This window comes from Brassica oleracea, chromosome C7, assembly GCF_000695525.1.
Source record: "Brassica oleracea var. oleracea cultivar TO1000 chromosome C7, BOL, whole genome shotgun sequence".
Taxonomy (NCBI): domain Eukaryota; kingdom Viridiplantae; phylum Streptophyta; class Magnoliopsida; order Brassicales; family Brassicaceae; genus Brassica; species Brassica oleracea.
In genome coordinates this window covers 48184152-48201272 of record NC_027754.1, presented here as the reverse complement: position 1 = coordinate 48201272, position 17121 = coordinate 48184152, and the positions used below count along the sequence as shown (strand labels likewise).

The 17121-nt window shown below is 32.3% G+C and overlaps 4 protein-coding genes across 5 annotated transcripts; 2 read left to right on the top strand and 2 right to left on the bottom strand.

Annotated features, from left to right (window-relative positions):
* Positions 1-97: 97 nt before the first annotated feature.
* LOC106306920 lies at positions 98-4170 on the bottom strand. Its single transcript, XM_013743711.1, has 5 exons — positions 3751-4170; positions 2265-2564; positions 1818-2042; positions 1598-1726; positions 98-628 (listed from the first exon to the last, which is right to left on the bottom strand). Exons 1-5 carry the CDS (start codon positions 3997-3999, stop codon positions 401-403), a joined length of 1131 nt encoding a protein of 376 aa, XP_013599165.1. The 5' UTR covers positions 4000-4170; the 3' UTR covers positions 98-400.
* Positions 4171-6273: 2103 nt separating this feature from the next.
* LOC106302015 (cysteine-rich receptor-like protein kinase 26) lies at positions 6274-10158 on the top strand. Its single transcript, XM_013738522.1, is given in 10 exon segments — positions 6274-7179; positions 8164-8223; positions 8328-8483; positions 8651-8760; positions 8844-8897; positions 8899-9055; positions 9145-9183; positions 9186-9372; positions 9442-9592; positions 9694-10158. Coding segments are annotated over 10 exon segments (1986 nt in total). The 5' UTR covers positions 6274-6422; the 3' UTR covers positions 10009-10158.
* LOC106302014 (auxin-induced protein X15-like) lies at positions 10023-10624 on the bottom strand. The gene has a single exon (XM_013738521.1). It carries the CDS (start codon positions 10509-10511, stop codon positions 10209-10211), a length of 303 nt encoding a protein of 100 aa, XP_013593975.1. The 5' UTR covers positions 10512-10624; the 3' UTR covers positions 10023-10208.
* A 609-nt stretch (positions 10625-11233) lies between these two features.
* Positions 11234-11711, top strand: LOC106305074 (auxin-responsive protein SAUR15). Of its 2 annotated transcripts, XM_013741454.1 has the most exons (2): positions 11234-11495; positions 11536-11711. In XM_013741454.1, exons 1-2 carry the CDS (start codon positions 11285-11287, stop codon positions 11601-11603), a joined length of 279 nt encoding a protein of 92 aa, XP_013596908.1. In that variant the 5' UTR covers positions 11234-11284; the 3' UTR covers positions 11604-11711. The 2 variants fall into 2 exon arrangements, with proteins under 2 accessions (XP_013596908.1, XP_013596907.1); XM_013741453.1 differs by having other exon boundaries at positions 11234-11711.
* Positions 11712-17121: the final 5410 nt, after the last annotated feature.

Below are 17121 nucleotides of genomic sequence, written 5' to 3'. Positions count from 1 at the left end.
ACATATATAATGGTGAATGCTTTAAAATTATAAAAACTCAGAGTAAAAGATTATTGCCCGCTACCCATGACAGAGTAAACGTAATTAAGATGCATGATTCAAGACAGAAAATAAAATTAAAAAAAACATAACATTGCATTCCATGATGAAAATAAAGACAAAGCCACATGAGCATAATCACCACTCCCATACGAGGAAACCACAATCTTTGAATGTATTCAGTACTAAAAACGCCCATTTCTCTTTTATCATCCGAAAGAAATGAAGAGAGGCATTTTTTTTCTTACACATCCCAAAGTAAGCTGGTTTTCCTCAAATATTTAAATACTCAAAGGGGGGGTAAAAACTCATAACCGTAACGTTTTTTGTTCTTGTTTCTCCCCACTTAAAACGACTCTAGTTAATTAGAAGGCTCATCTGCTTCAGCCGGAGGCGCCGGCAGGAAGGTGGCGGAGGTGAGCGGCTCGTGAACCACTGAGTTAGAGGAGACCGATATGGGACTACCCTCAAGCTGCAACATTATACTTCCCAATATCTCCGCCATTGTTTTCTTAAACTCCTCTTCCTTCACCATCTTTCCATCATCTCCATTCACCATCTTCAGCGCTTCCCTTATCATATCATCCATCTTCAAACAAAAACACACAACAAAATATCTTATCAATGTCGCTGAAATAAAAACACTCAAGACTAAACATAATTATATCGTTACAAATTTTAACTTATCTACGCATTTACATAGGGCTGTACAAAAAATCCAAATCCGAAGAACAGAATCGAACCCGACCCAAAAAAGTAATAGTGGACCCGAGCCGAAATTGATTAAATATCCGAACGGGTTCAAAATTTTGGTATTTAAAGAACCGGAACCGAACCCGACCCGAATCGAAGTATTCCGGGCACCCGAATGTGTCCAAAATTGATTTCTATACCCCCTTATATAAATATATTTTAGATTTAATGTCTATTAAAAACATCCAAAATATATAAATTTTTTAAATTGTCCAAAATACTTGAAAATATATACTAATAGTCAAAAGTAAATATCTAAAATAGCTAAAATATACTCAAAACACCAAAAATATTTAAAATATTTATTGATTATCTATCCAAATATTCAAACCAAATCAAATTATATGTTAAGTTTAGGAATTTTGACATATGTTATTCAAATTTGTATGTAATATAATATTTTGTTTATAGATTTTGAGAAATTTAAAGTATATAATGAATTTTAAAATTTTAAAAATAATTTTAATAAGTTATCCGAACCCGAACCGAACCCGCAAAGATCCGAACCGAAGCCGAACCGAAACTTAGAAATATCCTAATGGGGCTACAATCTTTGACCCCGAAAACCCAAAACTCTAATAGACCCGAACCGAATCCGAACGATTTACACGCCAGAAGACCCGCAATTACAACTAAAAGAATAACTGATAAAAAGCATCTCCTATCAGTAACACAAATTCACTTAAACATTAGTTGTGATTTCAATTTAAAAAGTAATAGAAGCCCATAACATGCAAACATGAACGTTCACGCACAAAAACAATCCACAAGTCCAAAACATTTGGAGGGGGTATATATTGTTTACCTGGGACACTGCACCTAATGGTGGTAAAGTCGCAGATGGTGCAACAGTATCGAGCACAGCTCGTAGATACTCTTTGGATACCTTACCATGACGGTCTTTTGGGATTATCTCCAACGCAACGTTTAATGCCTACGTACAACCAAAACATTCCGGGTTATGGCTTGTGATATCATCATTTCAAGACTTCTCTTCTTGTTCATATATATGTATGAAAGTTTACCTTGTCGAATTCGAATTTATTGGACAGGAGCCTCCTGATGCCGCTCCCATCGAAGGTGTTTTCGCTGTGGGCCACGATCACGGGCTGTTCATTGAGACGTTGAGCCACTCTCTCTACGACTCTCTTGAATGCTTCCAAGAATCTCTCCTGGGACACACACTTCTCTCTCTTATCTTCCTCATCAAGACAAGATTCAACGATCGGTTCGACAATGTTGCTTATTACCTGAAACATTAACTTGGCTTTTTAGACAAGCTCATTGGTCTCAATATACGTTGCTTATTTTATATTAATTTGGGATTTTGGGTGAATCAAGTATTTTTATGCTAAATATACGTTGTAAATTTAAAAGTATATGAAAAAAGGAGTTGAAACCATAGTTTTTTTTTTTTACATCGAAGTTAAAACCACAGTTAGTTCAAAAAATATATAAAATAAAGTAAGTACCCATGGATCGTTAGGAGGCATTCCATGATCAACAGAAAGTGACTGGAGAGCTTTGGCGATGCAATCACGGAGCGATGCTTCCTCGCAGCCAGACAGCGCTGAGCAGTAGATGGAGACGATCTCAGCTTCGTATCCAGGGCTGTGAATGAACTCCGACAGATCCTCACCGTCCAGCCTGAGGATGACGATGGGGTCGCGTTTTAGACCAGCAGCCATGCCCAACAAAATATCTGACAAAACTTCTTTGAACTCTGTCTTGCTCACTTTCTCTCGACTTCCATGAGTGAATTCGTTTAAGACCTGTAATAGTTTATTATAACGTTACAAAATGATGAAAATAAATGTACGGACGAGACAGATAGAAGGTTAATGGTTTGATCTCGTTGTCTGCTCTTTAAATACACCAAAAATAAAACCTAACAATAAATAATTGAGTATTGATCTAAATCCAATGAGAGAAAGATTCGTATTTGGATTTACTCGGATATGTGTTTTCAAAGTTAGTGAATGACTATGAACTACACAATTATGTATTTATTCAAAGCCCTCTTTGGTCTAATGGATTAATCAACGTGATTCATGCGAAACACGAGGTAGGTTTACCATATTTAATGTAGGTTCAAGATTCCATGTTGGTAAATAGAAGTTATCTTTTTGGTTTTGGTTCACACCCAAAATTTGTAGTCTTTATAGAAAACAAGGGTCTGTATTTTTCTTCTTCCGTGTTATTGAATTATTTGGAACACGGGAAAATTGATATAAACTAGGGTTTTCGTTATTAAAAAGCTGTATTTGATTTTTTTTACGAAATGTCAGTCGAAAAAAGATTGGTGACACGAACGAAAGCTTCTATATGACGTATCAAATACGCAATATATTATAACAGCCAGTTGATTAATGTTTAATACAGTAGTTAAGAATAAGTAGGTGAGGATTCATAAAGCGATGTTCCTAGCATGAGACGGCAGCGAGGAGAGCGACACGAGGGGCTAACTTGAGATATGATCTAGGATAAGGTCACCGACCAAAGTAATTTACCATTGACTAAAACATCTGGTTTTATTTATTTTTTCACCTGTCACTCAAAGCAAAAATAAAATAAAATGCAACCACCAAACCCTACACATATATCAAGAAGATAACTTATACAACTATAGTAAAATTCTGAGATTCCATTTAAACTTTGTCAGTAATATAATAGTCTACGTAATAAGTATGACAATTCCAAGACAATAAAGAAACTATATGGCTATTAGATGTAACATTTTAAGTTGTATAAGCGGCCCAAGAAAAGAAACCATATTTAGTTGTATAAAATATACGATTGTCGGATAAAATCAAAGATTGCACGATCAAACTACGAGCAAGATCAACAACATAGAGAAAGATAACAACTACTGAATTAATGTCAGTTATGTGCAAATTAGCCGGACCATATGTCACGAATATTAAAACTTTATAGACCGAGAAATTATAAATGGTTCACCTCTGAGTAGATGTGATCGGAATCAGGAGAAGTGCCCTGCGCAGGCAAACCAAGAGCGGCGCCGATATCAGCAACGGCAGGCTGTAGCTCTTTCACGGAGAGCTTACCATCTTCGTCTTGATCCAACTGTTGAAACTTTTGTTCCACAAAATTCTCGAAGACTTTATCGTTTTCGACCAGCTCGACTATGTCCGACCCATCAAGTACCTGTTGCTGTTGTTGCTGGTGGTTGTTGCTTCTCATGTCCATTTATGGATTCCTCTTTTTCTTTACCTTTTTCTTTTCTATTATTTTAACGCGAGAGTCTTGTGAAAGATCTCGTGAGGAAAGCACGAGAAAGGAAGAAGAGAAAATTGGCACACGAAAAGAAGAACTCTTTTTCTTTAACCCCAAGTGTGCTGTGTTCTGCTTTGGCTCGGACTTGCCTGTTCTTTATATGCGAAAAATATTACTAGTTATTAATTGATAAATCTAATACATAATTTTAAAAAATCCTTGCTATTTATGACTTGATTTATATAATGTGTGGGTCACTTTATATTGTGGATTCGTCGTCACCACTAAACATATATTAACCATACATCCCTAGCTAGATTATATAACTCTGAAATCGTTTTGGCTTTTTTCTCCCACCTTAGAGTATTAACATTTTATTAAAGGCTAACTAATATCCATTGAACTTCCGTTTGCATTTGTCCTTTCTTGCAACATGGTTGTATTTATTCTTATGATTAAAAAGAGAATATAGTCGAAATAAGTCTAAACACAACATCCTTGAATGTAATACATTGGTTTGGATGAATTAAAATTTAGTTACCCATGGGGAATGTTAGGTTCGGAATTTGACTTCAGTAACCGACAAGAAGATCATAAAGAAGACGATGTTTAGTCATAATGCTTGCGTCTTTTTAATCAATAGTCGGTTCCTTTTTGTTAGCTTTTTCAAACTAATATTTGGCTATATGAACTTTTATTTTATTTAGAGGACTTGTAATTAATTATATTAGCTGACAAAAAATGTGATAGCGTCTCAACAATAGGTTAAAAAATCATTAGAATACCCGATCATGACGTATTGTACATAGTGACCGACGAACTACGCAAACCCCGTAAAGCAGAAGTGGAACATCAAACAATCTCGACCACCTAATCTACTATGTGGTCCGTATCATACGGGCAATAATATTTTTGTGAAAGCATGCCGGCCTATTATTATTATTGGGATTAAAAATGTTATCACTTATAAGTAACCAGGTCGTGATATAATTTCGCAAAAATGGTTGAAGAGAAGACCCTTTCCGTACTGATAAACCAGTGTAAATCCAACACGTGGCACATATCTGATGGATCTAAATATTCTGACAAGAGTCCCTCAGCCTTTAGATCTGTGATGACGTGGCTGTCATATGAAAGTCATGGGGACACTTGTTGATAATATATCTTTATGTGTTCTTGCGTCATTGGTCGGCGTCTCTGTGCTGGCGCAAAACTCCAGGACGGTGCCATTTGGCCACCACCAAGTCAAAGCCGGCTGGCTATAGTTCGGCTATCTACGGATTAGGCGGTCCATTTACATATGTATACACACTATTCATCATAAACCTAAACATTGTCATTATCTTTGATTTCACCAAACATATAAAAACTTAATATAACCTTTTGTAAAATAGATGTAAACCTCAAATCATTTCGCCTTAGATCCTTCAACTAGATGTAGATGTAGACCTAATAGTTAGAAGTTGGGGAGAGTTGTTACAATACACTTTCTCGGATGTATGATAGATTCGTAATAATCTTAACAAGAAAGCAAAGGTAAAAAGGACATAATCCCTAACATCTTCCTTTTTGGTACGAACTACAAAAAGTGACTACACCATCTTTTACAAAAGGAGAGGAAAAGAGATGTTAAAGATAGCAAATTCTAGAACTTATGTATTAAAATGTATATTTCGTTCCAACTATTCACACATGGGATTTCAAAAGTTCATGGGATAAAATCGCATGTTACTTATTTACTTTGCACAATGAATGAATCTGAGAACAATTATTTCGGGGAAATTCAAGATAAATGAACTCTACGCAATTTGCGCCGCAAAAGAGAGAAACATCGTGTTTATTAAAGTTAGAAACGGCACGATGTGCAGCTACGCCACACAGTAACAGAGAGAATGGACCCTGTATCTCTTTGCAGACATCTCATTCTCAACAATATGCAGGATAACGCTATTGGGTTTATACGAAGGCCCCTCTCACAAAATAAGCCCAAAAGTCTCTTCGATACAAATTCACATGGCCGTAGGGTTTAGTCAGAAGAGTTTTGTGTAGTCACTAGGCTTCTTCTGTCTATGATACAGTGCCTGAATCCTGAACTATTTTCTTTTCAACATTGCAATTCAGGGGAACTTTCACAACATGTTATTTAACAAGTAATTTTTATTTGTTGACCAAATCAAATACCATACAATATATCCTCTCCATGACATTGACACAGGCAACTAAATTCGACAAACAATCCCATAATTCTATGAATAACTGTCACATTTCATAACAGCCTAGCTTACAATAAACCAAAATAAAAAAAAAAAAATCTAAGAAATTAACATAATCAAGGTCAACGCATAAAGGCGTGTTAACTCCCTTCTAACAATCTAAGACAAATGATTTAACAGAAAATGATCCAAATATTCTCTCTTTTTTTTCTTTCTCTGATCTCAGTCTTAATCCAAATCCAATGCCTCACTGTTCAGTCACAACCGGTGCCGTTAAAACAAATCTGCTCAAACGTCACAGGCAACTTCACCGTTAACACCCCTTACGCCGTCAACCTCGACCGTCTCATCTCTTCTCTATCATCTCTCCGGCAGAACGACAACGGATTCTACAACATCTCACTCGGGGACTCAGATGGAAAAGTCAACTCAATCTTACATTGTAGAGGCGATGTCAAACCCGAAGACTGCACCAACTGTCTCCCAATGGCTGGAAAAAGACTTATCACATTGTGTCCGGTTCAGAAAGAGGCGGTTATCTGGTACGATAAATGTACGGTTAGGTACTCGAACCGGACGCTTTTCAAGAGACTTGAGATTTATCCTCAAACAAGCATCTCCGGGACAAGAAACTTCACCGGAGATCGCGACGGCTGGGAGAAATCATTAAGGGGTTTACTCGAAGGGCTTAAAGACAGAGTACCCGTGGTTGGTCGGAGAAGGAAGAACTTTGTGGTCGGAGAAACGAGCGGACCGTCGTTTCAGACACTGTACGGGATGGTCCAGTGCACGGCGGATATATCGGAACAGGATTGCACGTATTGTTTGTCACAGGGTATTGCAAAGATTCCGAGCTGTTGTGATATGAAAATGGGTAGTTATGTCTTGTCTCCTAGCTGTATGGTGGCTTATGCTCCATGGAGATTCTATGATCCAGTGGCAGAGCCGTGCGAAGGTTTAATGGGGCCTGAGGCGAATATAAAAATGGGGCTCCTTTATAATTTTTTTTTTATCATAGTACAATATATATTTGAAAAAAAAATATTAAGACAATAACTTTAAGAAACTAAGACAAAATTTTTCTTCCCTCTTTTTCAATAAACTCTTTAATCAAATTATCATAATCTAGATTCCTAACTAATTCTCTCTCGATCGATATAATTGCTAGACCATTTAACCTTTCTTGTGACATGGTTGATTGAAGATAAGACTTTATTAGCTTTAACTTGGAAAAACTTCTTTCAGCAGTGGCGACAGAAACTGAAATCGTCAATAATATTTGATAAGCAATCCATGAGTTTGGATAACACTCTTCCCTTCCTTTCAAGAAGTTCAAAACTTCAAGAGGTCTCTTGTAATCTTGTGGCAATGCCTCTTTTAGAACCATCAGTTCAAAACACAAATCATCCCCAATAACATCAGAATGATTTACATGCTTTAAAGCTGCTTCAAGATTGGTACAAGATGCCATCAAACTATCTTCACTCGCTGATTTCAGTTTCTCCAAATCAAAGAGAAAACCAAATGTTTGTTCATACTTCTGAAATTGCTCAAACCTTGTTTCAAGAGAATAAAGAGCTTGATCCATGAGAACCAAGAAAGAAGACGTGTGTGCTTGCTTGAGAAAGATTGATGTGAACATTGCACGTAGAATACTTAGGAATATATACGAACCAAATATATTAAGTATAACTGCACTTTTTCCTTTTTATTTAGGAGTTTGACATATAAAACATATATTCCTTTTTTCAATTTGGAAAATTGACAATAAAATAAAATACTCATTTTTTTAAAAAGCAATGTAGATAATTGAACTTGTATTGAATAATAAATGGCAAACTTAAACCAATATACTACTAATAATTTTTGGAAATTTGGGGCCCTAAAAATTTGGATACACTTGAAGCACGGCTCTGTCCAGTGGACACCACTAATGAGCCAAGCTCAGTGCCTCAACGGAATGAGACGAGAAGTGTTGAACAAGGCATGTCATTTGTTATGAATGAGATATGAGTTTGTTACAGTAAGCCAAATTTTGATCATTTTAGCTAATTAACCGTTCTGTTTTTTTTGTTTTCCTTTGTTCAGGGGATCAAAACAGAGGTGTACCTCCTAAAGCTTTGATCTTTGCTGCTGTTTCAGCTGCTGTTGTTGTCTTATTTATCGCATTCTTAGTCGTTTACCTAAGATCGAGGAAGACGAAATTAAAGAGGAGGACAACTAGCGAAGAACCAAACCTTGAAGGTAAAGCTAAGAATAGGGGATATTATTTTTGTGCTCTGTTTACTCTGTTTTGTTTGTTCTCTCTGGCTTCTTTCTCAAAAAAAAAAAAAAAAAAAAAAAAAAAAAATTGTTTGGCTTCTTTCTAACCTGGAGTTTTTTTTTCCTGACATCACATACATATGAAGAAGACATTAGCACAGATTCAATGAGATTTGATTTCACTATGTTACAAGAAGCCACAAGTCAATTTTCAGTGGAAAATAAACTTGGAGAAGGAGGATTTGGCGCAGTTTACAAGGTGTTTTAAGAAGAAGAAGAAACTATTATCATATACATTTTAGTAAGTCTAGCTATCATCATTATTATTTTTTAAATCATTAGGGTGTGCTTTCGGATGGACAAGAAATAGCGGTGAAAAGGTTGTCGCAAAATGCACCAACAAGGTGAAATCGAATTCAAGAACGAGTTCTTATTGGTGGCAAAGCTTCAACATCGTAACCTCGTCAAGCTCTTAGGCTACTCAATAGATGGAACTGAAAGGCTTCTCGTCTACGAGTACCTCCCACACACCAGCCTCGACAAGTTCATCTTCGGTACCAAATTTCTTCACTATCACCAATTTCTTGGAAACCACTCTACTGTTATTCTTGTTTGTTTCTGACGTGTTTGAGTATGTTTACAGATCCTATCCATGGTAACGAATTGGATTGGGAAACTAGATACGTGTTGCTAGGGGTCTTCTTTATCTTCATCAAGATTCTCGTCTCCGGATCATTCACCGTGATCTTAAAGCTAGTAACATACTGCTAGACGAGGAAATGACCCCGAAAATCGCAGACTTCGGACTGGCAAGGCTATTTGATATCGACCACACTACTCAACGCTACACGAATAGGGTCGTAGGGACTTTGTAAGTATAATAAAAAGCATTTCAACACATTAAACTCGATTCTGATTTAAGTCATTTGGTTTTAAACAGCGGATATATGGCTCCGGAGTATGTAATGCACGGACAGTTCTCGTTTAAAACAGATGTTTACAGTTTCGGTGTTTTGGTTCTTGAGATCATAAGTGGTAAGAAAAACAGCTGTTTCAGCGATGAGGACAGCATGGAAGGCCTCCTTACCTTCGTAAGTATTTTATGCTATTATATTGGGAAAAAAAAGCAACAGAACTATGATCACATATTGTTTCATTAACATCCTTTGAGTTACTAATAATTTTGGTGAAGGCATGGAGAAATTGGAAGGAAGGTATTGCCTTGAATCTTGTGGACAAGGTTTTGATGACAATGTCAAGATATTCATCGAACATGATCCTGAGATGCATAAACATTGGTCTTCTTTGTGTCCAAGATAAAGTTTCAGAGAGGCCAAGCATGGCTTCGGTTCTTCTGATGTTAGATGGACATACTCTTGCTCTTTCAGAACCTTCAAGGCCTACGTTTTTCACACACAGTACAATGGTTTCAGATAGTTCCTCTTCTTTAGGACATATTGCAAAAACTTCAAATTATAATTCCAACACTGAGTTGTATCCTCGGTGAACTTGTCTGAAAGCTGAAATTAATATTTGATTAGATTTGAGTCAACTCACTTTTTAAGTGAGGGAAAAAGAGTGTTACAATGTCTCTGTTTCACTTTCAAGGAGAGATGTCATCCTCATCTCATCTCTTGAAGAAAACTAATATCAGAAAAAAAAATGTACAAAACCATTGTGAAAAGGTTATTTGAGTGAGAGTCATGATCAGTTGAGGCGAGAAGCAAGATTGTTTAAGGTTTCTTCACTGCAAGGAATAGTGAGGCCACCCATTGGATGATCAAATCCAAATTCTTCCTCTGCCCTTCTTAGAAGATCTTGAAATGAAGGTTGGTTCAAGTACGAGATGGGAACTACAAATCTCTTCATCTTTCTTTCTCCTACGTAAACCGCTAAGTAGCCTTTTGGAACTTCAAGATAGCTAGAGGAAGAGGAAGAAGATGAGAACATTTTTTCTTGACGGAGAATCTGCTTCGATGATTGTAGCATGCGAGGAACCCTGATCGCCATGGATTGTCTTTGTTTCTTTGTATTGAAAGTTTTAATGCTTTACTGCAGAACGTGAGAACTTGCTGAGCATAGAGGACCCAGTGATGAGTATGTATATATAGATAAGAGCATTATGAGAAGATAACCGTTTATTGGATTAGAGAAGTTTCAACTCATAGACAGGTTAACACCAACAAGCACATGGCTTTGCCGGACCACTGCATCATACCTAAGGGACCGCTGGTGATCAGATTCATGGTTCTGATGTGAAGACACAAATCAACATGATCACTTGTTAGTTAGATAGACATTATAACTAGTCAAATTTTCAATTCCTGCCACATAAAATTTTGAAGACTTTTTGTGATTTTGGCTTTTATATAACAAAGTCATATGGTCCTGTCTTTTTGATATCATTATGAAGAAGTTATGAATTGATCAGTGATAGAGACTTATGGTTCTTTAGGTACACAACTTCCAGTCCCTACATAATCTATAGAGAGATTTGGCATGTGACATCCTTGAGACAAATACGTCCCAATGAAGTCATCATGTAGGACATCATTAGACGTTAACTTCTCAGACACCAGTTATTGATTTATTCTTGGTTTAGTATCTTGAATCCAAAGCCATGTGCTTTGTAATGAGAAAACCCTCTTAAAATAAAGAAAAAAGACTTAATTTCTCATAATTTCTTTTGTATATTCGTTTATATAATAAGTAACAGATAATCCTTCTGATACACAAACTAAAATAAAAATCTATAAACATTCTCAAAGCACATAACTCACAAAATGGCTTTTCTGAGAAGTTTCTTGGGTGGTAAGCAAGCAATGCGGAGTAAATCATCTTCGACACCAAGAGGATTCATGGCGGTTTATGTTGGAGAGAATGATGACACGAAGAACAGATACGTTGTCCCAGTTTCATATTTGAATCAGCCTTTGTTTCAAGAACTGCTGAGTAAATCAGAGGAAGAGTTTGGGTATGATCATCCTTTGGGTGGCTTAACCCAAGCAAATGTGCCTTGTGCACGTGGCAAGAGCCGGCACTGGCTTAACCATACTGTGCCATGAATCTTTGTTCTTCACCGTCACATCTCAGATTCGATGAATTTCAAAAAATGGCAGGGTGTGCGTTGAGTATAATCAGTCTTTTGTAGTTCAAGGCTCCCATTACTCAAAGAAATAGTAGAAAAAATTCGGATTTGATTTGAGTTTTTTTTTTACTTCTTTCGTAAAAAATCTATAAACAGAATCTTTCTTAGTATTATGCCTCTGACTTTTCCAATTAATTACAAAAATTTCCATTACTTTTTTCAATTGTTTTTAATGATTTCCGGAAATTAAAAGCCCAACAAATTAGAAAATAGCATGTTTCTGTCCAACTAAACAAAACATCTCAATAATTTAAACAATTTATCCATCGTTTTTAAGCCCATTTTGTGTATGTTTACTAACTCATCCATATTCGTTTGTGTTTTAACCCTATACCTTAAAACTCTATTCAAACCCTATTAACACCATCAAAAACCTATTGTTCAAAAAACTATACCAAATATATCAGATTTTATTATAATGCCTATGTTTTATTTAAAATTTTCTTATATGAAATTGCCGAAATATATTAAATATTATCTTTCAGTAATATTAATTATACTATTATAGTATAGAGTTAGCATATTTCGAAATCATTAGTTTTCAATGTTATTGACCTTTTAAAGAGCCAATAATATTTAAATAATTAAATATTTATATTTACCAAATTTGGTATATAAATATAAATATAAAACGTAATAAATAGAAACTCATATATTTTCGGATTCAAATCAAATAAATTCCAAGAATATTCTCTATAACATCCATTTTCGTAATTGCTACATACAATAAATTTAAAAGATAATATGTAGAAACAAGATTTTCCGATTTAACTAAATTAACTTGATGAACACACAAAGAATATATTTTGTTTGACACGGTAAACTGAATTTTCCGAATACTAATCTTAAAAGATAGATATATTCTATAATAAAGAGAAAATCCCCCAACTTTGTCCCCAAGTTTCTCCTAAAACCTAAGCATTCTCCTTTGTCGGTTTTAGGATACTTGAATCTGTTTTGGGTTGGGTTATAGAAAACAAAAGTTGGTCGTTGATTTATAAGCCCAATTTACCAGTAACCCTTCATGTAATTTTTGATCCTATAGACTTTAAAGCTTAGTTTTTACTTTTTTATATTCGTTAACATAAACATGGATCATTTTGTTCTTATTAAAAATTGTTATTTTATGAATTAATTTTCAAATGGTTCTTATCTTGTATTATAAATTTTAATTTTAAAATAAAAAATCTTGATAGTTTTCGGGAAGTTATTATATATTGTAAGAGTTTTAAATATAATTTATTTTCATTATTAAAATCAACTTCAATATAAATAGATTTATAAAAGATAAGAAATACTACTAAGTAAGATACGGATTTCTCAATACAACGAAATCACAAGAATATTATATGTTAAATATTTAAATTTACCCGTTTTTGTTTTAAGAATACAAAAATGTGATTTTTAACCGTATTATTCAAAATAACAGGTACTGAACTAGCACCAAATTAAACTCGAAACTTTATCGAGTTTTTAATATTTTTATCCCAATCAAGTTGAGAGATAAACTAATTAATCCAAAACCAAACCTAAATTCACAAATAATCAAACGGTCCTTGTTTTTCTTAATTCGAAAAAAACAAAATCACAACCGAAACCAAAAAAAAAAAATTACAGTAAACTGAAAATTGAACGGACGTGCCTAAACATATTAGTGAACAAATAGATGGATTAATAAATTTTTCGGCGAAATATATCCCGCGTTTTCAAAGCGCAACAATTAATAATACACACTCGTGATTATATAGGCCCAGACGTATTTTAAATAGAAGCCCAAGCCCATAAATTCAACGCCTCTATCCCTGACATGCGCTCCTTAATTCTGATGCTTCTTTTTCTCCCTTTTTGTTAGTTAAGTATATAACACTTGGTTGTTGACGAAAAAAAATATATCTCTTGGTTTTCCTTCCGACAACGACAGTTAGTTGTGTCACTAGAGACGTGTAAATGGGGTAACCTGTCGATTAGTCCGGTTCTGCTAGCAGGTCAAATGGGCTAAGATGGGCGGGTGTAGACCTGCTTAAGTATAGATTAATGTATTCTAGTCCTTATTTGATTTATATTATTGAACTTTTACGTTTTATTAATCCTACTAGGATAAGATTTGCGCCTTACACATGGTGAGTTTATTTGTATATATTATCGATAATTTTTTTATATATTTGATCATTTTATTTATACGTATATAATTTTTTTGTTTTTATTATATAATTTCTTTACGATGACCGGATCAATTTTTATTAAAAATTGTGAAACTAAACTATAATTAATATATCATGTCTTGATTGGATTGAATATTAAACAAATTATGACACAAATTTTTATTTTTTCCATCGAATACATTCTTGAAAAAATTCAACAGTATTGTTTCCACAGTTGAATTATTTTAACATTTATCTTCCATATTGTTTGAAAGTTTTCAGATCAACCATCGAATTGATACATGTCATTTTAATGTTTTTAATCGTATTTTTAAGGAAAACTAACATTTTTGTAATTTAAAGTCGTTCTAAAAAATTCAAAATCTCTATAATATTATTTGAGAAGTCAGTTTCCTACGTTTTGCACTCACGTTAATTCTTACGATGGTTGATTACTGAGGTATCCTTAATGAAATTCAAATATTACATATAATTACCATTATTAAATATTATTTTCCTTTTTAGTATAGTTTATGTATTATATTTTTACAAAAAAACATATATTATAAACGGAAAATATTTAAAATTTTAAAAACGAATTTTTAAAAATATTTATTTATATATAATGTGGTTTCACAAAATAGGAAACTTAACGAAAATAATACTGATATGCAGAAAAAATAATATTCCATATGCCATTTAAACATAATCTTAATTCTTAGATAACATAAACTATATTTACAAAGTAATAAACTGAGATACCTTTAGTTAACTAAAAATGTTTTATAATTAGTATTATTGAGATGTTTTATTCATTTTTGCTTAATCTTTAGTTGAATAAAAATATTATATAGTTACAAAAATAAAATTATATCTATAAAAATATTTCAGTTATATAAATCTTTATTTTAATAAATATTCAATTTATTTTTACTTTTTATTTTTTTATTTTTTATAATTCAATAACATAATTAAGTACTAAGAAAATCTGACTTTGAAGATGATTTAAATAATTTTAAGTTTAACATTTATAAATCTGAAGTGTAAAATTACATAGAATTTACAAATATTTTAATTATTGTAAATATTGATATGCATTCATGTATTTTAAAAATTTGCCGGTTATTTTTTATTAATGCAACTTCATACTGATCATTGCTTTTTCCCTAATATTTTGGAGGAAATCAACATATATCGAATAATTAAAAATATTACCAAAATATACTTTCACATTTAAGATGAAATGCTGAACTAAGAAAACATACAAAACCAGTCTATTTTGGCTAAAAAAATCAAACATAGCTAAATTTCAATTTGATGGAGTATATGCAACTTTAATATACTCACGAAATGAGTAAATAAACTAATCCAATTTCTTATGTCCAAAAATAAAGGTTTAATTAAAATAAAACTCTTTTATATTTATAGTAATCATTTATTTATTTTTGTACATATAAGTTATGGGATGCCTTAAAACATAATAATAAATAAAAACTAATTTTCATGGTTTAGTGCATAATATTTCAAAATATTATATTTATATGTGCATAATATTTCAAAATATTATATTTGTATTTATTTATGTAATTTTGAATCGATTGACACTTTATCTTATTTTAAATGTTTGATTTTCATAAAAAATATTATATACAAAATCACATTCCTAACTGAAAACAATATGATATTATTTAAAATTATATTTACACATATAAATTAAAAAAAATGTAAATAGGATATTAGTTAATTTTATACATTTACTTTATAATATGGAATCGAAATTTGATAGGAAACCCCCCCCCCCACACATGTCTATTCGTGTAGATATATATATATATATATATATTATGCTATACATAATCTTACTAAAACTTATTTACTTATCTAAGAGAACAACCAACCTAAATAAAAATAGCGAAACTAATCAAAATAAAAATCTATTTAGAAAAAATAATATTGTAGTTAAATTAGGGGGAATAGATGCAATGTAATATACTCAAATGATAACTAAACTGACTAGATATTATATATCTAAAATTATATGTCTAACTAAAACAAAATAATATTATTAATATGAATTATAAAATGATTTAACATTGAAAATAAAAATATTAATCAATTATTATAATATATTTAATTTAAAATATTTGAATCCATGCATGAGCACGGAAGAATCACCTAGTATAACATATAAGAAAAAATCTAACATATAAGAAAAATATAACATATAAGGTTTATTCATTTTTGTAATATAAAGTCGTTTTAAGAATTTAAAATATAACATATAAGGTTTCTTCATTTTTTGTAATTTAAAGTCATTTTATAAAATTCAAAATATAACATATGAGAAAAAAAATCTAACTTTTTATTATATGGTTAATGTCATTGTTTATTGTTTTTTAATAATATAAAATTAAACAAAAATTTAGATGGATACAAAAATTGTTATCAAATCTTTATTATTCATAGTCATTAATTGTCATATATATGATAATCATATTAGGTAATTCCGTAGTTTTTATTTAAGGAAATAATATATGCTTCTTATATTTTGGGTTAATATAATGTTGTCTCGTAATTGGATTTGGACCAACATTTTTTCAATTAGTTTTTAAGCTGCTACGTAAGTTAAATTATTTTCCTAATTAAATGATACCTAATCAGAGTCTTTTTTTTAATTAGTACAAACTCAAAGTTACAAATTTTTAAATGATCTTCAATTAAGATACAGGGAAAACTAAAAGAGCTTGTTATATAACTACCGAGATATTTGATCGGATTCGCATAAGCAATATTTAATAGCCTTGGCCGCAAATTCTCAATTGATACGCCCTCACATATAAGCTCTATATATTATTTAGTTCTCTATATATTATTTAGTTTCCGTTAGTTCCTTAGGCTTAATTAATAGTCCTGGCTACAAAGTCTCCCACTACGATGAATTTCCATAGGTTAATGTGTTAGTTTATAAAATATACTAGATTCTGATATGCGCGCCAGCGCGGCTATGAATTTTTAGTTTTTAATTATTTATTTTATTAAATGATGTATTTGTAAAATTCATTAATATTATATTGATTAAGTAAATATTTTTTTTTTGCATCTTAAACTATCTATTTTTTTACGAATGTGTGATATCATATAAAAAAATATAAAAAATTGAGTATACATAATTAATTAGATAATTGTAAAAACATAAATTTTTTTTCGTTTGTGATATCATATAAATAATGATCCGCTCAGTTAACAAAAATCATGTTTTTTTTATGTGTAGTTGTTTTTTATTTTGACCATTTCCTTAAAACTATATTAAATTTTACATATTTTAATTAGA